Below are 27,899 nucleotides of genomic sequence, written 5' to 3' on the forward strand. Positions count from 1 at the left end.
AAATCTACTGCACTCACTACAAACTAGGAAAATACATCCTATTTAATCAATGTTATATATTGTTTTATAAAGTGTATTAATTTTTATTCTTAAAGACAGGCACTGGGAACTCCATAAATTGTAATGTTTTTATCTGAATCCCTTCTGAACTATTTGTTATTCTGAATACATTTCTGTAACTAAAGAATTATACCTAAAGTGGGGAAAATGAGTCTTGAAATATTCCCAGTAAGAAACAAATGATTTTATTTTCAGGCTAATCAGTCAGTTATAACAGGCTAAGATGGGCAAAACCAAATATGGAATTTAAAAAACCCTGTGTGATAATAAATTGAAAGCATTCCCTTATGTAAATTTTCTTGCTACAGATATTCTTCTAAAATATATGGGCTTTAAACTGTTTTCCTAAGCATACTCATAACCTATACACGCATGTATAGTTGATAATCCACAGGTGTGGACTAGATGGGATTTAGGTAGGCAATCTATATTCAAGCAGACCAAAATGAAGCTAAAAGCCTGTCTGAAACATGAACTCATAACCTCTGTCTCATTAGCAATGCACTCCAACTGTTAAAAGATTTAAACATCAAGTTGGATTTGAAAAGAGTGGGAGGCAGTGAAATACTAACAGGGAGAAAATTTATGGAGTCTATGCAAAAGTTTCTATTAATGAAAACCAGCTGCAAGAACAACAGATGCCGTTTTCAGTATTTGAGCCTGGTGGAATACTAACAGGGTTTCTTCTACTCCAAGTTTCCATTTTGGAAGCAAGGCCCTTTAAGTCATTATTCCCTCAGAGTCATAGGTACTCTACAGAATACCTTTCTAAAACAACTGTTCTAGAGTCTGAATTTTCTGTCCATTAGATGTGTACAGAGTCTCTCTGAAGAGTCGTTTAAAGCCATCCTTGTATGAGAAGATTCCCCCAAAGGAAAATTGAGATCCCAACTCTGTTTTATCTATGTAATCCATAAGACCTGTAGCAAAGTCTAATTCGAAGTTGTTAATTTTAGACTTAACACCAATATCAGAGATACATGCCACTAACAAAACATTGTGATAAAATATTAATCACTGATTATTTTCACCATAATCTATTTGATTGCCACAAACTTAATTCTACCACTTGGTAAATATTTTTTTCCCCAACCTTTGCTTAATTAGTCTTGCTCCCACACAGCCCATAAATCAATTTTAAAATTGTTTGCATGTAACCAGCATATGATTTAATACATTCTACCATCCACCCCAAAACAAGTAACAGCAATAAAAGATATATATACACACACACATAAACATACATATGGACTTTGTTTTCCTAACTTGGGACAGCCAGTTCTTCCAGTATAGAGCTTACATAATTTTGGTTTGCAGAAATTACCCCTAGGAAATTCAAGCAATGGCTTTACCCGAAATGACGAAAATCACTTATATAACCTTTTAAGACTAGAAACTGATCAACAGCCATTTCTCATACCAATACATCTCTCTATCCTAGGATTACGTGGAAGAGAATATATTATCCCTAGAAACATGAAGGTTGAGTAAAATTTCTGTAAAACGTATCTTTGGCACCCCAGACAACTGTCAAGAAGAAAGAATATCTGTACTCAAATTATTATACTGTCAGCTCAAAACCCATTATAAAAGTGGCTTGAAAATGAAAAAGCAAAAAACAAACCTCAATCTTGTCTGTTTTGGCATCTCCCCAGTATATTTTGCCTTCATCATAATCCAAGGCTAAACCATTTGGCCATCCAAGAGAAGTGTTAACCAATACTACACGGTCAGAACCATCCAGAGCTGCTCGCTCAATTTTCGGAATTTCTCCCCAGTCAGTCCAATACATGTACCTATAGAAGTATACAGAAAATGAGCTAAAAATAGATAATAAAATGTAACTTTCAGATATTCTAAAGGTGAGATCCACCCCTCCTATTACACTGGTATCATCAGTTAATGCCATAGAAGGGGAAAAAAAGCGTATGAAGAGTGTGTTTAAGACATTTATCACAGCAGTATGTAAGATTGTGGGAAATTTTCAGATCAAACAGCGTGTTCCAGAGCCAATCCTGAAAATGCCTCCCAATAACGAGATTATAGTTTTACTTCTTTTTTTAAAAAAAACACTGTGTGTCCTTTTCCATGAACTTTCTCTCTTTTCCTTGATGGCTTGTCATCTCTGGCACAAAAGGCTTATCACAGCAGTATTAGTCAGACGGCAAACTGAATTCTCAAAATAACTATTTCTTGCCGCAGTGCTAAGTGATTCTTATGGTTCCTGGATGTTTAAATGGCTCTAAGGCATTGGTATATACTGAGGTGTAATTTGTCACTATGCTCGTCCTCAGAAAAAATATCATAATAATAATAAAATTGTTGAGTATGTAAAAAGTTGTACTTCCCTAGACTACGATCCGGGTGGCATGGTAAAACAAAACAAATAAACAAACAACAACAGTAAAGAAGTAAAGCTGCATTGCATAGGCTGACAAAGTTTTGGAAATCAAGTTATTCATGTACTTAGGGAAATAAAAGTAAGCTATATTCTTTACTATAAAGCTTCTAGGGGAAGGGAAAGAGTTCTGAAAACAATTTCTTTCCACATTTTTCATGGTAATGATGCAATCCGAGCAAAATCTGCAGACAACACCCAAAGTCAGCAAACATGGACTTAATTTAGAAAGAAAAAATATCTAAGACATCCAATGCAAAAAACTAGCAATTTTTAAACTTGAGATTGTATTCCAATCACCATATCCTAAAAATAGACAGTCATTAAAGAGCTGTTTACTGGAAACCAATATATATATATATATATATATATACACATATATATGTGTGTGTGTGCCATGTTATCTTAATCAATGTTTTTAGGAACCTGTGAAAAACAGAAACACCACACAGAATTTGCTATCAGTAGAGCTTCTTACCCAACCATGGGATCTAACACAATAGCCCGGGGTTCCTCTAAGTCCTCTGAAATCAAGATCTTCCTCATGGTCCCATTGAGCCTTGTCACTTCTATTCGATCAGTGCCAGTGTCCGTCCAATAAAGATTTCGTGCAACCCAGTCCACAGCAATACCATCAGGATGGGCAATTTGAGCAGTGACCACAAACTGACTGCCAGATCCATCTATAAATGAACGGCGTATGGCCCTCACTTCATCATCAGTCCAGTAGATGTAGCCTTCCACAGGATCGTAATCTATGGCAATGGCATGACGGATGTCTTCTAACTGCAGAACAATGTCTGTAAAATCTGGTGTATCCAAAGAAATGCGTCTCAAGTCTGTCCTTCGAGCTAAAAGCAGTAATTCTGTGGCACCTAGAACAACAAAGTGAAATGAAGAATAGTTTGAAACCCAGAGATAAAATTTACCTGCTCTAGATAAAGAATCAAGAACTGAAAAATAAATATAAAATTAATATAAAATATACATAAATTAACACAAAAGGATATAAGCTCTCTTTAGAGTGGAAATGGAAAGTAATACAGTGAAATAGGAAGAATCTACTCTGAAGTCAAGCTGTTTAATGGCTAACTCTCCAAATTAAGTTGTGATACACTGTATGGTTTCACTGGAATTAATCCAGCTAGTTAAAAGTACAATGAATAATGACTATGTAATGACTAAGAAGCTAAGTAGCTGCGTATTAAAGGAGAAGGAGATGTAGGATATAGATCTTTTGTTCAAGAAGCATTTTTAAAAAAAAGATAAAGAAATTTAGGACAAGAATCTTTGTGGTTGATAGGAATGTTCTAAAATTGGATCGTGGTGATAACTGTATAACTCTGTCAATTTACTAAAAAGTCACTGAATTGTACAATTTAAAAAATGGATGGATTTTATATGGTATATAAGTTACACCTCAGTAAAGCTGTCTTAACAAAGAGAAATACATGGCAATACCTCACAGAATTGAGGACAAAGCAAGCTATGGAGAAGCAAACAGCTGCAGTAGAGGGAAGGAACCAGATAAACATAACACAGTGGTTAAGAGTTGTGGACCCAATATAATTTGATTCAAGAAGCTACACAAACATTGAGAAAATATCTAATCCCTCTAAGCCTAGTTTCTTCATCTATACCTTGTAAGGCTGCTGTAAGGATTAAAGGAGATAAATCTAAAACTCAGGAAGGTACTGAACATGTAAGTACTCAAGAAATATTAACTAATACGTACCAATAATATTAAAAAATAAAGACTTTCAGATTTTTATTTTACTGAATCTTAAATTAGGTTTATTTATGAACTGTTTTAAGCCCAAGCCCCAAATATTTAACCACATAACTAAGAATGAGGATACTGAGCTCAATTTTCTTCTCATTTTAAATGTTCAAGTAAACCACCAGCAAAAAATCATCTAACTGTAAGAAGCTAATAAAAGACAGTAAGCAAATTGACAACTGAAAGAACAAGAAAAGATTCCCAGCTAAATAAATGAGTCCAAAACAAAATGCTGGCATATAAACTTCAAGAATCAACCTGCAATTACAAGTTAAAAAACTGAGAAGAGGAGTGAAGCCTCTCAAAATCGGCTCTTTCACTCTAGAGCTAATTATAAATGAATCCAACTTGAAGAAAATACAGCCCAAATGCCACTGCAGGAACCAAGTGGGAATAACTTTGTACAATTCACTGCCCCAGCTAACAACCAAAAGGAGCCAGCCCAGAACTTCACAAAGAAGTCATAGAGCTGTTAATTGGAGCAAGGTGATCAAAACAGAATAGTTAACTTAAGACTACTACATGCCAAATGCACATATGAAATTCAAAACTGGTTAAATATGTACACTTGCACTGCTGTGAGGGAGCAGATAGACCATTATTGCTAAAATAAATCCTCTGTTTTAAAGTCAGGCTACATTTTTAAAGAAAAAAGCAACATTACAAAAACCTTTTGTTTTAAATTGAAACCAAATTGTTGTCTGCCATGGAAACCATTTGACAAGAGTCAGCCAGCTTCACCTTTTACTATGAGGATAATTTATCAATGCCAAGTCATAACAAACATCCTGTACACAGACTCAATTCCATCTCTCTGACTCCCCGGCCCCCTTGCCAGGGACTCTAACACACTCCAAAACACAGGCTTCTGCTTTTCAGAGTGAGATACAGAAGCCACAGCTAAATATAACAATTTTCTTACCAGGTCTTGCTGGTTGCTAGAGAACCAGATGGTGATCCATAGGGGTGACAATGAAGAATAACATTCTCATTAAGAAGAAAAACAGAAGAACTGGTGTTCTTCCAAACTGGAAGTCCCTTAAAATGTCCTAAATCAGTATACTTTCTCCAACATGCCCTCTCTCTATAGGGAATTAAGAGTAAGGAGAAGAGGCAAAGTGTGTTTCTTAAGTATAAAAAGAAGTTGTTTTAAACAGTACAATATGGATTTTTTTTCCTAGCTCTGAAAGAATCTCTCTGTTGTTAAAGAGCAATTTAAAATGTCCTTAAATAATTTGTTATAAAATATATCTCATGATATTCTTTGTAGCTAAAAGTTTAATAAACCTACTTTCTTTCACAGAGGTTCTTTATTCACAAATGCTGTTAACAATATACTCTTTATGAGAATACTCATTTCCATAAGTATCAACTGTGATATCAATGACTATGAGATTTGACAGAAAAGATACAAGTAACTTTTTTCAAAAATATGTTATTTAAAACACTAAAGTAATTTAAAAAATAGCATTCAAGTGATGCCACAGAACAAAACACGCTATTCTATAACCATGTGTGAAATTAAGTGACTGGTCTCCCAAAGCAGTATAACCTAGCGAGCTGATTATAGAGAAAACAAATCATAAAGAATTCCAATAGTTACAAAATTTTTCATTTTGGATAATATCTTCTTACCATCTTTGCAGGTTTTTCCATTCTCCAGGAGTTTGACCCCAGTGGGACAAGCACACTGATAAAAAGGCTTGACTGGAGACATCAAACACAAATGGGAACAACCCCCATTGTCAATTCCACATGGATTTGTGGCTGTCAAATATAAATCACATTGATTAATACCAATGATTACTAAGTACACAAAGGTTAACAACCATAACATGAACAACTGTGATAAGCCAAAATTATTACCAAATGTCATGCAGGTGCTTGACTATCAAACCATCTGCAAAGACAGGAATTAATCAGTGTGAATTTACTTAGTATTTTGTGTTCAAAGAGGAATACACAAGAAGTAAAGCAGGAGATCCTTGCCCTAAAAGAAGTTACAATTCAGTCAGTTAAACAAAATTAACAAAAAGTAAAACTAAAAGAAAAAAAAAAAAACCAATAAAACTAAGTGCTATTTTGCACATTATAGACAATAAGTATAGAGTCATATGGGAAAAAAATCCACTGAGGTTTAAAGAATTGAAGAGCTTTGTGGAGTATATAGCACAGGAGCCTTCAAGGATAGGACGGATAGATAAGAGGACATTTCAAGTATGGTAACGCTATCTGAATACAACTTTGGGGGCTACAAACTGGGTAAGATAATCAGGTGAATGGTGTAACTGGAGGATAAGACTTCTATGAACTAAAAGGAACTAATGCTGAATGAGTACAAAGAATGGGAATAGATTAAAGTGAAGGACACTGAAAGCCAAGAAAAGTAATTATGTTGAAAAGTTATGCGTTGGGAAGATTAACATAGAAGGGATAAGCAGAAAAAAGGGGAAAATGAAAAGCAGAGAAAACTAATTAGCAAACTTTGGAAATTATGGAAAAGGATATGTCCAAACAATACTCATAGAAAAAAATCAACATAAGATGGAGACCAATGGAACATGAAAGATAAAAGTAACCAACATGAAAGATAACTGCAAATTCTCAAATTAGTAAAACACAAAGGACCAACAATGCCATTTAAAAATGAAAAACAGGAAGCCAGGCACGGTGGCTCATGACTGTAATCCCAGCACTTCGGGAGGCCAAGGCGGGTGGGTCACTTAAGCCCAAGAGTTTGAGACTAGCCTGGGTCACCAACATGGTGAGACCCTACCTCTATAAAAAATACTAAAATTAGCCAGGTGTGGTGGCATATGCCTGTAGTCCCCGCTACTCGGGAGGCTGAGGTGGGAAGATCACTTGAGCCTGGAAGTTGGAGGCTGCAAGGAGCCATGATCACATAAACGCACAACAGAGTAAGACTCCATCTCAAAAAAACAAACAAAAAACAGGGAAAATTCTCTTTTCAGACCTATGAAGAATAAAAAAAATTCATACGAGTGACTGAATGTTTTCTTTTGTACAGAAGAGTAACACATACATTTAAAAACATTTTTATGGGTTCATGATCATCAGATTCCAACATAACACTTTCAATATTTGATTATCTCCCCCTAAATTGAAAGAGCCAATATAAGGCAACACATGTTTCAAAAACTCTTCATTTTTGGCTATGTAATAAAATCTGAAATACACTCAGACAGATGCCAGACATTTATTTACACAAAAGTGCCAAACCCTTAACATTCTCATATTCCTTTTAAACCTAATTCCAGTCATCTCTTAAAAGTTCTCAGCAGTCATAGCCCAAGTCATTGTAAAAGCTGACCAAAAATAGAACCAAAACTAAGGAAAACAAGGTGGGAGGGGTACGCAGAAAAGTTTAAGTAGGTATTTTATTTAGCAAGCTGAGGTACTTAAATTCCAATATATTCTAGATTAACAGAGTTTTCATTTAAAAAGAAGAGGGAGTGTTTTTTTTTTTGAGACATAATTTTGTTCTTGTTGCCCAGGCTGAAGTGCAATGGCGCGATCTTGGCTCACTGCAACCTTCACCTCCTGGGTTCAAGTGATTCTCCAGCCTCAGTCTCCCAAGTCGCTGGGATTATAAGCATGCGCCACCACACCTGGTTAATATTTTTGTTTTTTTAGTAGAGATGGGGTTTCCCCATGTTGGCCAGGCTGGTCTCAAACTCCTAACCTCAAGTGATCCACCTGCCTCGGCCTCCCAGCCTGGCCCAAGAGTTTGTTTTTTAAACACACTCACATCAACACATTCAACTACATACTGAAAGAAATAATATGAACAAAAACTTAATTTGTTGTAAGCCTAGCATATAAGCTATCTCAATTTTTAAACTATCTTTCTCTTCTCCACCTCTAGAACTGCTGACCCAAAAAGTCTGAGGTGTTCTGTAGTGATAGGCTACAAATGATCTAGGCTATTGCCTAACCTGAATTATATTTTTACATTTTCCCTTTTTTTTTTTTTGAGCAAAGTCTTGCTCTGTTGCCCAGGCTGCAGTACAGTGGCACAATCTCAGCTCACTGCAATCTCCACCTCCCAGGTTCAAGTGACTCTCCTGCCTCAGCCTCCCAAGTGGCTGGGACTACAGGTGCACACCACCACACCCCATTAATTTTTGTATTTTTTAGTAGAGACAGGGTTTTGTCATGTTGGCCAGGCTGGTCTCAAACTCCTGACCTCATGTGATCTGCCTGCTTTGGTCTCCCAAAGTGCTGGGATTTTAACTCTTTTTTTTTTTTTTTTTTGAGACCGAGTCTTGCTCTGTCTCCCAAGCTGGAGTGCAATGGCGCAATCTCAGCTCACTGCAACCTTGGCCTCCTGAGTTCAAGTGATTCTCTTGCCTCAGCCTCCCAAGTAGGATTTTAACTCATTTTTATTCCCGCCAATTATCTTTGGATATGCCCTCCCTCCTCCTGATTCTCACTAAAGCTAGACATTAGAGTGCTACAAAGCTGTTCCAACTTGCAATTTAAAAATCAAGGATCACTTACCATTTGGCTGCCTCTGTTGGCTGAAGGCATGTATATCCATGGGAGAGAAGATGTTAGAATGGATTTCACGCAGACCCTCACCAGTATACTTGTTGCAAGCCAAAATGGAGTGTGTGCTCCAGTCAGTCCAGTACAATATGTCCTCAAATAACGTCAAGGCAAAAGGATGCGGAAGCGAACCTTTAACCACTGCCTGCCTATTAATACAAAGAGAAAAATTTTAACTTATTTCTAAATTTTCTTCTTCTACCATAACTTCACCTCTCCCACTAAAATGATCTTAGTTCACATTAACACATACAAATCTTGAGTAATACATACCATTAGGTCAAATACACCTATAAAAAATAATTTACATAATGAATTCATATATATTTTTAAGGTATCCAAAAGCCCCAAACAAGCACTTCGGAATAGTCCCTAATTTGGCAGCAGGCCTCAAGTTCAGTACCAGATACCTGGCAGAGAGACAGCACTGCTTTTTCATTGTTTGCACTGCTGTCAAATCCTCCTCTTCAGCTACCATCTCTGGACTCACAGCTTCCATCCTTTCACGTAATTCATGTCATCAGACAGAGAAAGGTAAGTAATGAGAAAAAGCACAGGGGTTACAGTTGGCACTGAAGTAGATATATATCAGCAATAGGTTTTTTCCTTCTTGATGTGAAAGAACAAAGAACCTGAGCCTGTTTTGTCCATCACTTCTTATGGTTTTGATAACTTAGAATGAAACATAAACATGAGGCCAAAATGGCATGCAGGTAGCACTCTCCCTGCAAAGCCCAGTCTAGCTCCAGCAAATAATCATCTTAGCTGGCTTTTCACTCTATTCAGGAGCCAAAAAGAAGTTCTGTCACTGGTAGAATATATTCATGAGACAAAGCAGACCCAAAATGTTCACGAGCAATACATACTGTTTAAAAGGAAAAGCAGACAGCCTAGTTAGCACTTAAGGCACAGAACTTTGCAGAGTATAAGAGTTATAGAACAAGCAAATGCTCTGGAATAATGGACAAATCACGTTTTGAGTCAAAATAATATTCAAGAAAATACATGTTTTGATATTTTCATAAATTCATGTTTCCCAGTTTCCCAATAGCCCACCCAGGAGGCAGAGATGGGTAGAGAGGGAGGAAGGGAAAGAAAAATGAAGGGAAAAGGGAGGGGAAAACATAAGCTACTGAAGAGAAATTAGAAGTATCATATATCTTAAGAAAGATGATTCAGGCCTGGCACGGTGGCTCACGCCTGTAATCCCAGCACTTTGGGAGGCCAAGACAGGTGGATCACGAGGTCAGGAGATCGAGACCATCCTGGCTAACACGGTGAAACCCCGTCTCTACTAAAAAATACAAAAATCTAGCCGGGCGAGGTTGCAGGCGCCTGTAGTCCCAGCTACTCGGGAGGCTGAGGCAGGCGAATGGCGTAAACCCGGGAGGCGGAGCTTGCAGTGAGCTGAGATCCGGCCACTGCACTCCAGCCTGGGCGACAGAGCGAGACTCCATCTCAAAAAAAAATACAAAAAATACAAAAAAAGTAGCCGGGCGTGGTGGTGGGCGCCTGTAGTCCCAGCTACTCAGGAGGCTGAGGCAGGAGACTGGTGTGAACCAGGGAGGCGGAGCTTGCAGTGAGCCGAGATCGCACCACTGCACCTCCAGCCTGGGCTGCAGAGTGAGACTCCGTCTCAAAAAAAAACAAAAAACAAAAAAAAGAAAGATGATTCAATTTTCAGGTCCTTGAGGTTAACCGACATTTTCTACTAACAGACTATCAGTATATTAAATTAAAGGCAATTAAGATCATGTTTAAGTGTAAGCAGGATTACCATCTGTGATTGCACATGGAATGGTCTTAGTCTAAAGCATTATAAATTCAGACAAGGTACCTGCACTGCCAACCCATATCACCAGTTTTCTCATTTTCCTTAATCCTCTCTTCCCTAAGTAAAAAGCTTACTATTCCTTCTCATTTCCCAAAGAGAACTATCACAATGCCTTCTCCTGAAGTGCTTTCTTCCGCTTTTTAAATGGACAGTTTTATTAAATTTACTAAAGAGACTGTATTATTTACAGGGTGATGGCACAGTTTATGTTCAATTTTAAACAGGCCTGTATATTTCACACTAAAGTCTTCCAAAATTCATAGTGGAAAGAGAGAGAACTGAGAAAGCTGCCAAAAAAAGACAAGTAACACAAATGAAAAATAAAGAGTAGTTAAGACTAAGTTACTTGACATTTCACCATCTTAAAGAACTGCTTTGAAAATCTCAAGGAAAAAAAAGCTTTCAAAAAGTTCTTTGTATATCATTAAGTGAAAAGTTGAAATTCACTCTACTGAACTAAACATAGGAAAATAAACAAATGGAAAAGGCAAAATCCCTAAAAGCTATATTCATTTTATATACTAACTGAATGCATAAACTTAGAAACCAGAGGTGAGCTTAAATCCCCCCCGACACTTATTACTGACACCATTTCTACAAGTTTTATTTCTTCATCTGTCAACGGAAGGTAATAATCTATCCTCACTGAGTTACTATGAAGATTAAACAACACATGCAAAAGCCATTCAGCACTATGCTTGCTACTTAACACTTTCATTAATGATTCCTCAATTTTAAGACACATATTTTCAATATTTTAATATTTCTGATATAAGGGTAACATTTACAATGTGAACATTTCATGTGGTAGTTTTATAAATCAGTAAGTTCTTAAAATCAATGGCTTATTAGAATCAGTAAATACTATACTAATTTGTTTTTTGAGACAGAGTCTCATTCTTGTCACCCAGGCTGGAGTGCAGTGGCGTGATCCTGGCTCACTGCAACCTCTGCCTCCAGAGTTCAAGCGATTCTCTTGCCTCAGCCTCCCAAGTAGTAGCTGGGATTACAGGTGTGCACCACCATGCCTGGCTAATTTTGTATTTTTAGTAGAGATGGGATTTCACCATATTGACCAGGCTGGTCTCAAACTCCTGACCTCAGGTGATCCGCCCTCCTTGGCCTCCTAAAATGCTGGGATTACAGGCGTGAGCCACTGTGCCCGGCCCTAACATTAAATTTAAATGTCACTTTCTTTTCATAGCCATTCTTAATTTCCTCCCGCCACAAGCCAAGTTAGTTTTCTTTCTCTATGTTCTCATAGCAGTTAGTGAACTGTTTTGTAACTGTTTACCTATCCAACAACTCTATAACAGATAACCTTTTTGAGAGTAGAACTCTAGCTTATTTATATACCAAGGATCTCACACAATGGTAAGGTGCACAAATTAGGTACAGTTACTAAATGCTCTGGGGATGCTTGATAAAATTAAATGTTTTTAAGAAAATATGTAATTAACAGAGCTGAACCAAAGGCAGAACTAAGAACACTATCATGCAAGGGTGATATAATGATTTGTCCAGCCAACTATGACTTGTTCCTCAAAGTAGGGATAACCACACATAGTTTTCCCCTTTCTTCTCTCTGGCTGAGATTATCAAGTAAGCCCACCTCCTGATTCCCATCTGGAAACACAAGTTACTTCAAGGAGGAGTTAGTTGATCATGGCTGCTAAGAACCAAAGTGGCAGCTAAGATCCAAGCCCAGTTCCTCAATAGTAGGTCACAACAATAACAGAAACTAAAAAATGGATCACCACCCTGGAGACCACAGAAAAGAAACCGAGACTCCCCCCAACCTGACTGAAGTTTTCATATAGTGCTTGCAATCTCTGAGCATCATCTCCTGCCTATGTCTGTCATATTATGCAACTTACTGATAAAGCTCACCATTGCCAATACCTCCCAGGCACCTCTTGCTAGCTCTCTGAGTTCTTTGAACTTTGCAAGGTGGTTCTTTCGAACTCTGCACCAACTGGACTTATCCTTTATAAAACACCTGCATGCCCTCATTTAGTTTTTGTTTCTGGATCTCCTCCCAGATAGTCATCTTCTGCCCCTCTCTCAGAACTGCACACTTGTGTGAGTAATAAATCTTTCTTTAATCATACCAGAGGACTGTCTTGAGTACTGACATCTGAACTTAACCTTGGAAGGAAGCCTCCTTTCACCACAGTGAGGTTATAATAATATCTAAGAAGACAACATCAGCAGTGATGGCAAAGCTTTTTAAAAATCTCCACAAATCCTCCACATGAAAACAGAGAACAACTAGGTAATGAACGCCAAACCCCATGGACAACATTCACAACAAAGCTAGGTAAAACCCAGGATACAAAATGGTACAGAAAACTACCAACAGCCATTAAGATATGACTGATATTGGCACCTCTGCAGGATATGAGAAAGAAACAATAGGACATCTGGCAGGACAGAACACATAAAACAGACAACATTGGAAAGCTTAGTAAACCAATCTGAGAACAGCAACCAGCTATGACGCGTTCTGGCCACTTCAAGAGTAAGTGAATACAATGAATTCATCGTCAGGCACTGAAAGGTCTAGCATTATACTTTAACCTATTGTGAACTCTCAAAATTGTCCTTCCTGGGCTCCCTTCCAGACAAAGCCTCATACTGAAGAGAAATCACTGGGAGCAGACTGAAAAGTGTGCATGATTGGTACAGGAGAAACAATGAAAAAATAAGGTACAGAATAAAGCAGGAGAAGGAAAGTGGGAGAGACAGGAAATCCCAGAAAGCTAACTGCCATTAGTTTTTAAACATATACACATAGACATGAGAGTTCTGTGAAACTGGAAAACTTATGAACTCTGCCTTCTTCTGTATGTTCAAGCAAAACAGTTTCACCTGAAAATAAGAAAACAAAGTACTAATGTCAATTCCCATTAATAAGTTAATATTAAAAATAAGAAGAGGATAAAGTGAAGAATAACATCCCTACAGACAATGAAAGTATGACACAAAGATATGGAAATAGAACAAATTAAACTGATAACTTATTTCAAAACAGTCAAAATCTTTAAAATAAGATACTAGTCATAAACGAACAACACAAATTAGAATCAGACAACTCAGAAGTGAGGTGACAGAACTTGATGAAAGAATGAGAAATACAAAAATATATCATTTCAGAAATGAAGTCTAAGAAATAAGAATCGATAAACATAATACATAAAGAAAAAGAAATAATGAAAAGGAAGAAATATCATAGAATAGAGAAAAATATTTTTTTTTAATGAACTATTTGAAGGACAAAGGACAAGGGAGAGAACAGAACTATACTGGAACAAGGAAATGACTCCAGATGATAACTTGAACCCTCAGGAAAAATGAAGAATACCAGAAACAGTAAACATGCAGGTTAATACAAAAGACTCTATAAATAGTGTTTTCTCTTTTTTCTTTAACCTTTTTAACAGACATAAGATTGTATAAAGCAATAAGTATAACCCTGTGTTAGATACAATAGAAATGTAATACAAATGACAATAATAACACAAAGGATGGGAGAGAATGGGAATATACTTAGAGTAAAATCTATGTACTTTACATAATTAAGTTAATATCACCACAAAGTAGATTTTAACAAAATGCATGTTGCAATCCCTAAAATAATTACCTTTACAATCCCAAAAATACATTTTAAAATTATCAACCAAGGAATCAAAATGACACACCAGAAAATATCTACTTAATACAAAGGACAAAGGAACAAAGATGACATAAGACAAATTAAAAAAAAAAAAACACCAAAATGTCAGACATAAACCCAACCATATCATTAATGACATTCAATGTGAATAGACACACCAATCAAAAGGCAAAGGCTGTTAGACTGACTAAAACAAAGGTTACACTATATGCTGTTTATAAAAGACACATTTTACATTCAAAGATACAAATAGATTGAAAAGAAAGGGTTACAGTAAACAGTAGCCATAAGAGAGTTGGAGCAGCTCTATCAGACAAAATAGAGTTTAAGTATAAAAAGGTAACTAGAGATACAGTGGCAGGTTTTATGAGAAAGAGTCATCGGGAAGATATAATTAGAAACATACAGGTACCTAAAAACAGAGCCCCAGAACAAATGAAACAAAATCTGACAGAAATGAAGGGAAAAATAGGCAGTTCAACAATATATATAGTTGGAGAGCTCAGCACCCTATTCTCACTAAAGGAAAGAACTAAATAGAAAATTACTAAGGATATAGAAAATCTGAACATTATTAACCAACTTAACCTACTATCTATAGAACATTCCATGCAACACCAGAATACACAATCTTTTCACGTACACGTGGAACTTTCTCCAGGACACCACATGCTAGGAGACAGAATTAATCTTAAAAGGCTGAACTCATATAAAATATACTACTATCTGACCATAATGAAATTCATCAATCAAGAAATCAACAGAAGAAAATTTGGGAAATCAAATTATTTTCTAAATTTTTGAAATTTCTTTCTCAATTTCCTCTAAATCAGCAATGGGTCAAGGAAGAAATTACAATAAAAGTTTTTAAATATTTTGAGCTAAAAGAAAATGAAAATGCAAAATATGGAAATGTATATAGAATACTAACGCCTATATTAGAAAAGAAGAGAGATCACAAGTCAATTATTTATGATTTAACCTTAAGAAACTGGAAGAAGAGTAAATTAAATCCAAAGCAAGCATAATGAAGAAAATAAAAACATGAGGGTAAAAAGAAAAAAAAAGGCAATGAAACAGAAAAACAATAAAGGGGGGAAATCAATAAAACCGGAAGCTGGTTGTTCTTTGAAAAGATCCACAAAATTGACAACCCTTTAGTGCTAGACTGACCAAGAAAAAAAGACGCAAATTGTGAAAACCGTGAATAAAGTGATGAATGGAAGAGAAACACTGGCTTACAGAAATTAAAAGGATTATTAGGAAATACCATTAACAACTTTATGCCAACAAATTACACAAATTTATGAAACAAAAATATTCCTGGAAAAAAACCAAATTACTAAAACTGACTCAAGATGAAACAGAAAATCTGATAGATCTACAGCATACAAGGAAATTGAATTCATAATTAATACTTCCCAAAAAGAAATCCCCATGCCCAGATGGCTTCGATGGCAAATTCTACCACATATTTGCAGGAAAAATTGTATCAACTGGTCACACACTCTTCCACAAAACAAAGAAAGAGGAAGTATCTCCCGACTCTAGGAGGCTGATATTATGCTAATCTCAAAACCAAATAAACACAAGAAAAACAAACTATGACTCAATATCCTTCACTATTAAAGGCATAAAAATCCTCAACAGAATATTAGCAAACAAAATCTAACAACATTTCAAAAGAAGTATAAACCATGACCAAGTAGAACTTATCCCAGAAATGCAAGATTGGTTTAACAACTGAAAACCAATTACTGAAATTCACCATGTTCACAAAATAAAGAATAAAACCGCATAATCATTTCCATAGATGCAGAAAAAGGACTGGACAGAATCCAGTAATTATTCATGGTAAAACTGTCTGTAAACTAGGAATAGAAAGGAACTTCCTCAACCTGATAAAATCCCTTTATTAAAAAAACCTACAGGTGATATCTGCTCAAGACTATTTTTAATCTTTTTTTAAAAAAATAAAGCCAATACAGAGAAAAGCATACAAAACAAACATAGCTTAAGAAGTTACTATAAGGCAAACACTCTTGTAACCATGAATTCACCCAGATGAAGGAAAAAAACTTGATTTGGGTGAATCAAAAGGCTTCTGACGACTTCAAAAGGCCCTGCATGAACCCTGTCCCAATCCCTCCCTCTTCACAGAAGTAACAACTATTCTGATTTTCTGTTAGTCACTTTCTTGCCTTTATAGTTTCACTGCTTTTCATAAGTATGCATCCACAGAAAAATAGTTTAGCCTTAAGCCCCATTTTCATTTGCTATTTCTTTTAAAGTCTCTCTTTTAAAAAATGTTTAACTGGTACATGATAATTACACATATTTGTGGTATACACAGCAATGTTGCAATACATATAAGGTACAGTGATCAGCTCAGGGTAATCAGCATATCCATAATCTCAAACATTTAACATTTCTGTGTTGGAAACACTCAGTATCCTCTTTGAAACGATATAATGTTTTACCTGTTAAGTACGGTCATCCTACAGTGGTACAGACCACTCAAGCTTTTTCTAACGGTAATTTTGTATTTTTTAGCAAATCTCTTATCTCCTCCTTTCCCCTACCCTTTCCAGCCTCTAGTATCCCCTATTCTGCTCTTTACTTTTGTGAGATCAACATTTACCTTCCACATATGAGTGAGAACATGCATGGTTTAATTTTCTGTTCCTGGGCTTATTTCACTTAAGATAATGTCCTCCAGGTCTATCCATATTGCTGGGAATGACAGGATTTCATTATTTTTATGGCTGAATGGTATTCTATTGTGTATATATACCACGTTTTCTTTATCTGTTCATCTGATGTTGGACACCTAGGTTGATTCCATATCTTGGCTATTGTAAATAGTGCTGCAATAAACATAAGGGTGCAAATGTCTTGATACACTGATTTCCTTTCCTTTGGGTAAATACCAGGTAGTGAGACTGCTGGATCATATGGTAGTTCTATTTGTAATTTCCTAAGGAACTTCCATACTATTCTCCATAGTGGCTGTACTAGTTTATACTCCCACCAACAGTGTGTAAGAGTTCCCTTTTCTGTGCATTCTTGACAGTATTATTTTTTGTCTTTTTGGTAACAGCCATATCCTAACTAGGGTGAGATGACATTTCACTGTGAATTTAATCTGCATTTCCCAGATGATTTGTGATGTTGAGCATTTTTCCATATGTCTGTGGCCATTTATATGCCTTCTTTTGATAAATGTCTATTTGGATCATTTCCCCATTTTTTAAACAAACTGTTTTTTTGCTGTTGAACTGTTTGAGTTCCTTGTATATTCTGGATATTAATCCCATGTCAGATGAGTAATTTGCAAATATCTTCTCTCATTCTGTAGGTCGTCTTTTCACTGTGCTGTTTCCTTTGCTGTGTAGAAGCTTTTTAGTTTTGATATAATGCATCTGGTATTTTTTGCTTTTGTTGCCTGCATTTTTGAGGTCTTATTCATAAAATCTTTTCCCAGACCAATGTTCTGAAGCATTTCCTCTATGGTTTACTCTCATAGTTTTATAGTTTCAAGTCTTACATTTAGGTCTTTGATCCATTCTGAGGTGATTTTTGTATAAGGTGAGAGGTGGGTGTCTAGTTTCATTCTTCCACATGTGGATATCCAGTTTCCCCAGCATCATTTACCGAAAAGATTATCCTTTCCCCAATCTATGTTCTTGGCACTTTTGTCAAAAAGCAATTGGCTATAGATACATGGATTAATTTCTGGATTTTCTATTCTGTTCCATTGCTCTGTGTTTCTGTTTTTATGCCAGTACCATGCTGCTTTGGTTACTACAACTTTGTGGTATATTTTGAAGTCTGTTAGTATGATGTCTGCAGCTTTGTTCTTTTTGCTCAGGACTGCTTTGGGTATTCAGGGTCTTTTATGGTCCCATACAAATTTTAGGATTTTTTTTCTATTTCTGTGCAGAATGTCATTGGTATTTTGACACAGACTCCACTTAACCTGTAGGTTGCTTTGGGTAGTATGGTCATTTTAACAATAAGAATTGTTCCAATCCATGAGCATGAAATGTCTTTCCATTTGTCTGTATCCTCTTCAATTTCCTTTATCAGTGTTTTGTAGCTTTCTCTGAAGAAGTCTTTCACCTCCTTGGTTAAATTTATTCCTAGGTATTTTATTAGTTTCTTACAGCTATTGTAAATGACACTGCCTTCTTAATTTCTTTTTCAGCTAGTTTGCTGTTTGTGTACAGAAATGTTACTAATCTTTTTGTGTTGATTTTGTATCCTGCAACTTTACCAAATTTGTTGATCAAAGAATTTTTTTTTCTTGGTAGAGCGTTCAAGGCTTTTTTCCTGTCTGTCTTTTCCTTACAATCTCTCTGTTAAAGTACCTAAGATATTTCATTTATATGTCCAGATCTGCTGATGTACTCTCATGATGCAGTTCAATATTTCTCTGTCCTCTGTATTTCCTACAAATGGCCAGCTGATATATGGAGCCTTGACCAGACTCATGTTGAACTGATTCTTTTGACAAAATAGTAGGTAGTAGTATGTTCTTACACCAGAAGGCAAATAATGTCTGTTCTTTTTCTTCTTGTGATGTTAGTAGCCATCGATGCTCACTGCCTAGACCCATTCATTCACCAAAGTTATAAAATGGTGGTATTGCAATTCTGTCATTTCTTTTTCATTTATCAATTGAAATAGCTCTCTCATACCTACTACTTTGTTAGCCAGAGGTACACTCACATAGGAAAAGCAAGATAAATTGCTTCTTTCTTGTATTTATCAATGTTCAAGGCAATAAATTTGTTCCTATCATGCTCTAAGAGTAACCAATTCCTTTTAAAAATATCATTATGAACTCAAGAATTTAAACACATTTCACAGGTTTCTACCAATCTCTGGCCAGTGGGAGTTCTGCAGTCATTTCTCTAGTCTTTCTGAAACGACCCTAAAGAGTCTTTAACAGCCTCCTTACTATCTGTTATGACAATGTTCCAGCTCAGCATGTACATTTCTTGCCCAAAACCTAGAATCAACAATTTTGCCAGAAAGGCTTGGTTTCTTTTAAGGTGGAATGGTTTTTCCCAACACCACAATCTGGGTGCTACAGAAGTTCACTGCTCACAGCACTGTAAATGTTCAACTGCTACTCAATTGGTCATTTTTGATCTAGTCCTCTTCAGTGTTCATAGTCAGGAAACGAACCAACACAGTTGGGTAGATGTATTTTTGAAAGATAAAATACCTAGTAAGCGCATACTAGTAAGTAACTTTCCATTAAAATATGGAATTATCAGTTTGACTTAACTTCTGCAGTATTACATCTATACTTCTCTCTTGCACACAAGAATCTAGCATATGCTGGAGCAATATAATATGTCCTAATACTCACTTACTTGATGCAACAATATAAAACAATATAAAGCTTCAGAATAATGATATTTATTATGACCACACCATAATAATAATAGTAGTTACTATAAGAATTAAATTTATGGCCAGGCATGGTGGCTCCCACCTGTAATCCCAACACTGGTAGGCCGAGGCAGGCGGATCACTTGAGTCCAAGAGTTCGAGACAAGTTGGGCAACATGGTGAAACCCCGTCTCTATTAAAAATACAAAAAAATTAGTCAGGTCTGGTGGTGTGCACCTGTAGTCCCAGTACCTTGGGAGGCTCAGGTGGGAGGATAGCTTGTGCCAAAGAGGCAGAGGTTGCAGTGAACAGATTCTGCAACCTCTGCAGAATTCAAGCGGTTCTCCTGCCGTAGCCTCCTGAGAAGCTGGGATTACAGGCACCCACCACCATGCTTGGCTAATTTTTGTAATTTTAGTAGGGACGGGGTTTCACCATGTTGGCCAGGATGGTCTCAAACTCCTGATCTCTGGCAATCCACCCATCTTGGCCTCCCAAAGTACTGGGATTACAGGTATGAGTCACCGTGCCCAGTCACAAATCTTCTTGTAAGAAACTTTTTCTATAGTTGTTCATAGTTGTTCTATTCCCTTGTTCTGCTTTGCTTTCTAAAGAGTCTTATTATATGTGTGTTGTTTCTTCTTTGCCTATCTTCAATATTTATCATTTTCTCTCAAATCATCTTTTATCTTTCTGTATTTCTTTTTGGTCTTTAAATTTTTCCTTCTTTTCAACCTCTATTTAAAGGTGGTTTGGTTTATTCAACCTAGTGTCCCTTCTAGTTTTCTTTTCTGAAGCGACTTTTCAAATTATTTCTTAAGTTCTATCATTTCATTTCCGAATTTTTCTTTTTTTTTTTTAGACAGAGTTTTGCTCTTGTCGCCCAGGTTGGAGTGCAATGGCGCGATCTTGGCTCACTGCAACCTCTGCCTCCCAGATTCAAGCGATTCTACTGCCTCAGCCTCCCAAGTAGTTGTGATTACAGGCGTGTGTCACCATGTCCAGCAAATTTTTGTATTTTTAATGGAGATGGGGTTTCACCATGTTGGCCAGGCTGGCCTTAAACTCCTGACCTCAGGTGATCCACCTGCCTTGGCCTTCCAAAGTGCTGGGATTATAAGCGTGAGTCATTTCTAAATTTTTCTAATCTTATGTTGTCCTTTCACACGTCATATTGGTTTCTCAATGACTTTTGACTCATTTATTTATTTGAAATTTAAAGAAAAAATTTATTGAAGATTTGAAAAATAATTCCTAAAAGACTGACTTTTTCAGAAAACTAGCTACATAATGCATCACATCTACCATGTTAAAATGTGCACTAGATACAAATACAAAAACCATGCAACAAGACACCATTCTTCAACAATCTGAGCAAAGTTAAACGCCTAAGGAACAACATGGATGACTTGCAAAGAATGGGCTATTTAAGAACCCTAACAAAAAGGAGCACACATGGATGAGTGTGTTCAATTATATACACTGAATTGAACCTTTGGCACTAGGAATCACAGCATTTTGTCATATAGCATGAACACATATTATAAAAGTACGTAGGGTCAAAGGAACAGGACCACCAGCATTCAAAGGCAGCTCTGTCAACTAGGCAATAAAACACTCTACAGCATGTGCCTCTGTTGTCCATTGTTGAATACACTGGCAGCAACTTTGAAGTGAAAAAAAAGGTAAGATAGGAAAAAAGGAGCTATTACTCCTTTTATTTTCTGTTTAAAATTAAACAGAAAAACATCAATTGTTGTACAATAACATCTTCAAAGTACGTCCTTTGTACAACAGAAAGACTAAGAACAAAAATATGTTTACAGAGATCCAAACATTAAGTGAGTGAGAGCGCCTCTCACACAGCTTTCTGATGGTTCTCTGGAGGAGCCATTCATAATTGCTGGGCACTAAAAAATGCTGCAGAATTCTTTGCCAGGTACTTTAGGAAACTGTAAAGATAATTCAGTAATAAAACAAGGCTCTGCCAGGCGCAGTGGCTCATGCCTGTAATCCCAGCACTTTGGGAGGCTGAAGTGGGTGGATCATGACGTCAGGAGTTTGAGTCAGCCTGACCAAATGGTGAAACCCCGTCGCTACTAAAAATACAAAAATTAGATGGGCGTGGTGGTGCACACCTGCAATCCCAGCTACTCAGGAGGCTGAGTCAGGAGAATCGCTTGAACCGGGGAGGCAGAGGTTGTAATGAGTTGAGATCATGCCACTGCATTCCCACTTGGGCAACAGAGCGAGACTCCATCTCAAAAAAACAAAAAACAAAAAACAACAAAAAAAACACCACAGGGCTCTTCTCATCCAGAGGTGTATAGGCCAACATTGCTTTAATTTGTACATCAATAGATGTGGTGCTCCATAAACCTGGGACATGAGTACATGAGGGTGATCTGCAAGAATTTCAGCATACTGTGGTCTGTCAAATTTGGAGTAGCTGGGTACCCAACATTACGTTGAAGTATTCTTCTATCCTTGCCACAAATTCATTAACAGCATACTCACTATCTGTGTTTCCATGAGATTTTTTTGTAATTTGCATAATCCTGAAGAATGGAATCCACATTCTTCTTGGCAGAAAGATAAAAGAGATGTTTTTGTCTGGTAATTAAGTCCCAGTCATCAACAAGCCATGATTTCAGCTCTTCAGGAATTTTCACTTTTTAGCTTCAACTCTGTTCATGAATGTGTCCTCATTTTCAAGAGGAGGATCTACCTGGGCCCTTTTCTTCCAAGGAGGCTGAGGCGTCTCACTGGAACTGCCACCATCTCCATTTCCAGGTATTTTCTGTTTGTTCTTTTTTGTTTTCACTTCAACATCTTCTGTTGCAGACCAGATGTCTTCTTTCTTGGGGCAGCACCTCTCAGCTTCCCCTCTGCATACCGCTCCTGATTGGCTTTTTGAAATTCTGTTTCTGCAAATTGGTGTCCATGTATTTGAGTACTCTGCTCTCGGGAACCTATGCATCCCAATTTTTATTCCAACCACTGTAATGTATAAAGTATTTCACTTATTTGTCCTTTATGGCAACCTTTACACGTTTCATTTCATAAAGCAGCAGCCCATGAAAGCACAGCACTCGCTCACCCTCCTGGAACTCAGGGTTTGGGTACTGCTTCTACATCATTTGTAAGTGATTCGCAGCCTCCTCCTTCTCCAGCTCATTTTATAATAGAGGTTTGATCTGTTGTGCGGTCATGTTTTTCTGGGGTGCTTTTATTTATAAGAGCTTTTGTTTTTTCCTTTATAATAACTTTAAATGGGATTTTACCTTGATACTTTTCTGTTTCTCTTGTCTATGTAAAATTAGTGTTCCTGAACTTTTAAAATAATGTAGAGTTCAAGGTAGTTTTTCTAATGTCACAGAATTCATTCCTCCGTTGTTTTCACATAATGTTAAAAAACCTGGTAGCTTGCTTTCTGAGATCTACTAGCCATTGATCTTCCCATTCTTATCTGAACCTTCTCTTTCCTTCTCCTCCTGTTCTTCTCTATTCTATTGTCCCTATCCTGCTCAATTTGGATTATTCTGTCCTATTCAGTTTTGTTTTAATCAGTGTGGTGCTCTGTCCTGGATGAGCACTCTGGCAGGTTCATTTCAGTAGTTCCATTTTGAGAGTTCGCTGGGGCTAGATTACTCTAGCTTCTTCTGTCTTTACCATGGTCACACTGCACTTGCCTAATATTGGAGTGGGCAATCCTCCCACCCTCCCATTTCAGCTGCTGTTCTTAAAATAACCCACCATCTTGTCCAGCAAATAGTTGTGGCTATTTTGGCGTTCCCCTGCTTTCAAGTCTTATGAGACACCCTGTTAAATCTCCCTGCTTACTCTTGCATAGACAGTGATAACATGGAGGTCTTGTGGCTGTTGGTGATTTGCTCTTATCTAGTTGTACTTTCAAATCCCTAAGGCTATAGTCAATTTTATCCATGTTTTTGGATTTGCTACCTAGTTTCTGTCAGTGGTTGTTGGTGGTTTGCCCTTATCTAGTTATTTTCAAATGCCTAAGGCTATGGTCAACTTTATCCATAGATTTGGATTTGCTATCTAGTTTCTGTAGGTTTTAGTTAAAAACGAAAACAAAAATACTATGACATGGTCACATCCACCTTCCTCGAATCCCCCTCACAGCCAGATTTGAGGTCAAAAACAGCAGTTGTTTCTATATTCATCATATACTTACTTTTTGACATTTAAATTTACTTTAAACCACATTGTTCTATATCATTTCGCTCTTTTTTTGAAAGAAGGCAAAAAATACTCCAACTCCATGATTACAAAAAGTTTAACTGAATTCTCTAAATCTTTCCTGGTTTTCAGTACTTCTAAATGTCTATTCTTAGTTCAGATAATTGACAAATGTTTACACATTGAAAAAGATCCTTCAATCACCAAAAACTCTCATCTGGTGAGGTCTCAGGTTGAGACCAAAAATCAAAATTATCATTAAAACACAAGAATCCAAATATAAAATGTCTTTAAAAATCTGAACATAATCTGAGAAGAAATTCCGTGTTTATGTATTATAGACTTTGTCTTCCTTGAACACTGAAATGTATGGTACACACAGTAGGTTTTCTCCTTGTCCAGGGATGAGCAAACTAGAGCCCACAGGCTCATTGTGCTTTACAAATAAAGTTTTACGCCGGGTGCTATGGCTGATGCCTGTAATTCTAGCACTTTCAGAGGCCGAGGCCGGTGAATCACTTGGAGTTCAGGGATAAGACCAGCCTGGGCAACATGGTGACACGCCATCTTTACAAAAAATACAAAAATTAGCCCGATGTGACGGCGTGTGTCTATAGTCCCAGCTACTCGGGAGGCTGAGGCAGGAAGATTGCTTGAGCCCAGGAGACAGAGGTTGCACTGAGCTGAGATCACTGCATTCCGGCCTGGATGACAGGGCGAGACTGTCTAAAATAAATACGTAAATAGATAAATAAAGTTTTGCTGGGACACAGTCATGCCTATTCCCTTATGCATTACTATAGCTGCTTTTAAACTACAGTAGCAGAAGTAGCTGAACCGGAGATCATAAGCCTAAAATATTTACTATCTGAGCCTTTACAGAAAATGCTGACCAAACCCCATTCTAGTGCAGAGATTTATCAAAGTTCCACTAGCAGGACTCGGGGGCTTTACTGGTCATTTTGCGTGGGACACTCTTTGTTGTACTGATGCCCAGCACACTGCAGGATGTTTAGCAACCTTGGACCTTCCCCTAACACCAGAACTAAAATACTAGTAACACTCCCAGTCCTTGGGTCAAACAAAATTCTCCACACATTTCCAAACAAAGGGAGTAAAGATGCCACCCCTGGTGGAGAACCCCTGAAGAACTAAATTAGCTCAGAGTAAGGAAAGAGGAAATACAGCCTGCAAATTCTAAATGCTATCAAAATGGATGATAAATGTAATTACTTTTAAAGCACTTTTAAAGAGCTAACTAAAAGACTATTCTTCTTCCCCTCTGGCACTTAATCAAAAATAAACATATTTCTTAATAAAATTAGACTTTGTACTTTTAATAGATTAAGGTTTCATGGAGTTTTCTTAAAAGTTTTTTTTAATCTTATCATCTTACCGATTTGTTCCATCCAGATTTGATTTGTGGATGAAATTAAGTTTTGCATCTGCCCAATAAAGCTTTTGTTCTTCATAATCCAAAGTCAGTCCATTTGGCCAGTAAATTTCACTGTTTATTATAATGAAGCGACTTGAGCCATCCATTCCAGCACGTTCTATCTTTGGCACTTCTCCCCAGTCTGTCCAGTACATGAACCTAAAAAGCATAAAAATAATTAAAGCCATGACAGAGCAGGTATCAATCAAATACTCTGTAATTATTACTATTAAAGAAAGCTCAGACCGCACGCGGTGGCTCACACCTGTAATCCCAGCACTCTGGGAGGCTGAGGCAGGCAGATCATGAAGTCAAGAGATCAAGACCATCCTGGCCAACAGGGTGAAACCCCGTCTCTACTAAAAATACAAAAATTAGCTGGGCATGGTGGTGGTGTGTGCCTGCAGTCCCAGCTATTCAGGAGGCTGAGGCAGGAGAATCGGCTGAACCCAGGAGGCAGAGGTTGCAGACAGCTGAGATCGTGCTACTGCACTCCAGCCTGGCAACACAGCAAGTCTCCGTCTCCAAAAAAAAAAAAAAAAAACCACCTCATTTCAGGGGACACTAAAACTAAAACTCTTAGAAATTGTATTTTGAAATTCTAATACCTACCATTTGCACCCTGGTAATATCTGATTCAGACAAGTATCATCAAGGATCCAAAAACCACTGAATCAAAATGAATTGGTAAAAAGGATATTTACACCATTTCAATGTATCTCCCCATAGATTACTTGTTAACAACAAAGAAGAAAGTGATAACTGTAGAGAAAATAAACCCAGTGGATACCACCTTAACTGAGTCATCTAAATTAACATCACCAATTAGAGAACAAACTGGCATTATATACCTCTTCATATGATATACCTTTACCGAACATAGTGTCTTTGATATGGTCTCTCTTCCAGATTATTCCTGCCCCCAAAAAATGCATACCCCAAATAAAATTATGAGGAAACAGTGTGACTCAAGTTGAGAAACACTGCAAAACAGTTGGCCTTTGACAATATCAATGTCATAAAAGTCAAAAAAAAAAAAAGGGTGAGGAACCAATCTAGATTGGAGGAGAGCAAAGAGACATGATAACTACATCAAGTGTATGATCTTGGACTGATGAAGTACGAAAAAGAAATGCTATGCAGACATCACGAGGGGGAAGAGGCAAAACTGATGTGGTGTCAAATTACATAGCACTGTACTAATGTTAATTTCCTAAATATGCTAATTGTATTGTAGTTAGGATATAGAGGGGTTTGCTATACTACTTTTGCTTTTATTCCACCAGTTTGAAGACTTTTCAAAATAAAAAATGAAACACCTAATAGTCTCATTACAGAAAAAGAAATTTTTCTTTGATGTAAAAGAAGAACTCTCTTGGGCTGGGAGTGGTGGCTCATGCCTGTAATCCCAGCACTTTGGGAGGTCGAGGCACCTGTAATCCAAGCACTTTGGGAGGTCGAGGAGCCTGTAATCCCAGCACTTTCGGAGGGTCGAGGCACCTGTAATCCCAGCACTTTGGGAAGCTGAGTCAGGCGGATCACCTGAGGTCAAGAGTTCGAGACCAGCCTGGCCAACATGGTGAAACCCCATGTCTACTAAAAATACAAAAAAAAAAAAAAAAAAGTGAGCCGAGGGCGCCTGTTATCCCAACTACTAGGGAGGCTGAGGCAGGAGAACTGCTTGAACCTGGGAGGCGGAGGTTGCAGTGAGCCAAGATCGCACCATTGTACTCTAGCCTAGACGACAAGAGTGAAATTCCGTCTCAAAAAAGAAAAAAAAAATAGAAAAACTCTTAATGTGTTATACTTCACTTAAAAGCATATTTTCAAAAGTTAATGAGAGGCCAGGAATGGTGGCTCACACTTGTAATCCTAGCACTTTGGGAGGCCAAGGCGGGTGTATCACTTCAGGTCAGGAGTTCAAGACCAGCCTGGTCAACATGGTGAAACCCCATCTCTACTAAAAACACAAAAATTAGTCAGGTGTAGTGGCAGGTGCCTATAATCCCAGCTACTCAGGAAGCTGAAGCAGGAAAATCGCTTGAATCCAGGAGGCCGAGGTTGTAGTGAGCTGAGATTGTATGCCACTGCACTCCAGCCTAGGTAACAGAACAAGACTCTGTCTCAAAAAAAAAAGTAATGAGGGTGCTATGAAACAGATCAGGCACTTAATAAATGTGCTGAAACCCAAATGAAATTCAGGTATAAGTTTTACTCAAATAATTGGTGGAATGGTAACACTGAAATGAATCTACTTATGCATGTTGATATCTCCACTATTTCATATGAACTGCTTACTCAAAGGAATGATGAGGAGAATATCATGTAGGGGGAAAAATACACATTCTAGATACAAGGCACTGTGCTAATGGCTTTACATACATTATCTTACTTAAATCTTAAGCAACCTTACAAAATATTGTTTGTTCATCACATTTTGATGAGAAAACTGAGAAATGTAAGCACGTCACTCCAAGTCACATTGCTAACAAATGAAGAACAGAAATTCAAACCTACATCTCTTAAATTCTAAAATCAATG

At 37.2% G+C, this 27,899-nt stretch overlaps 1 protein-coding gene and 1 pseudogene across 2 annotated transcripts in view; both read right to left on the minus strand.

Annotated features, from left to right (window-relative positions):
* Positions 1 to 27,899, minus strand: part of LRP6 (LDL receptor related protein 6) — a 149,616-nt gene that overhangs the window by 58,156 nt on the left and 63,561 nt on the right. For both annotated transcript variants that reach the window (XM_023226169.1, XM_023226170.1), the window contains exons 3-7: positions 25,320 to 25,517; positions 8,760 to 8,956; positions 5,874 to 6,005; positions 2,937 to 3,333; positions 1,685 to 1,856 (exon numbers count right to left, since the gene is read on the minus strand). In XM_023226169.1, the coding sequence (XP_023081937.1) occupies positions 1,685 to 1,856; positions 2,937 to 3,333; positions 5,874 to 6,005; positions 8,760 to 8,956; positions 25,320 to 25,517 (1,096 nt within the window). The remainder of the gene's footprint in view (positions 1 to 1,684; positions 1,857 to 2,936; positions 3,334 to 5,873; positions 6,006 to 8,759; positions 8,957 to 25,319; positions 25,518 to 27,899) is intronic.
* Positions 21,579 to 22,860, minus strand: LOC111552078 (annotated as a pseudogene).

This window comes from Piliocolobus tephrosceles, chromosome 10 (genome assembly GCF_002776525.5).
Source record: "Piliocolobus tephrosceles isolate RC106 chromosome 10, ASM277652v3, whole genome shotgun sequence".
NCBI classification, from domain to species: domain Eukaryota; kingdom Metazoa; phylum Chordata; class Mammalia; order Primates; family Cercopithecidae; genus Piliocolobus; species Piliocolobus tephrosceles.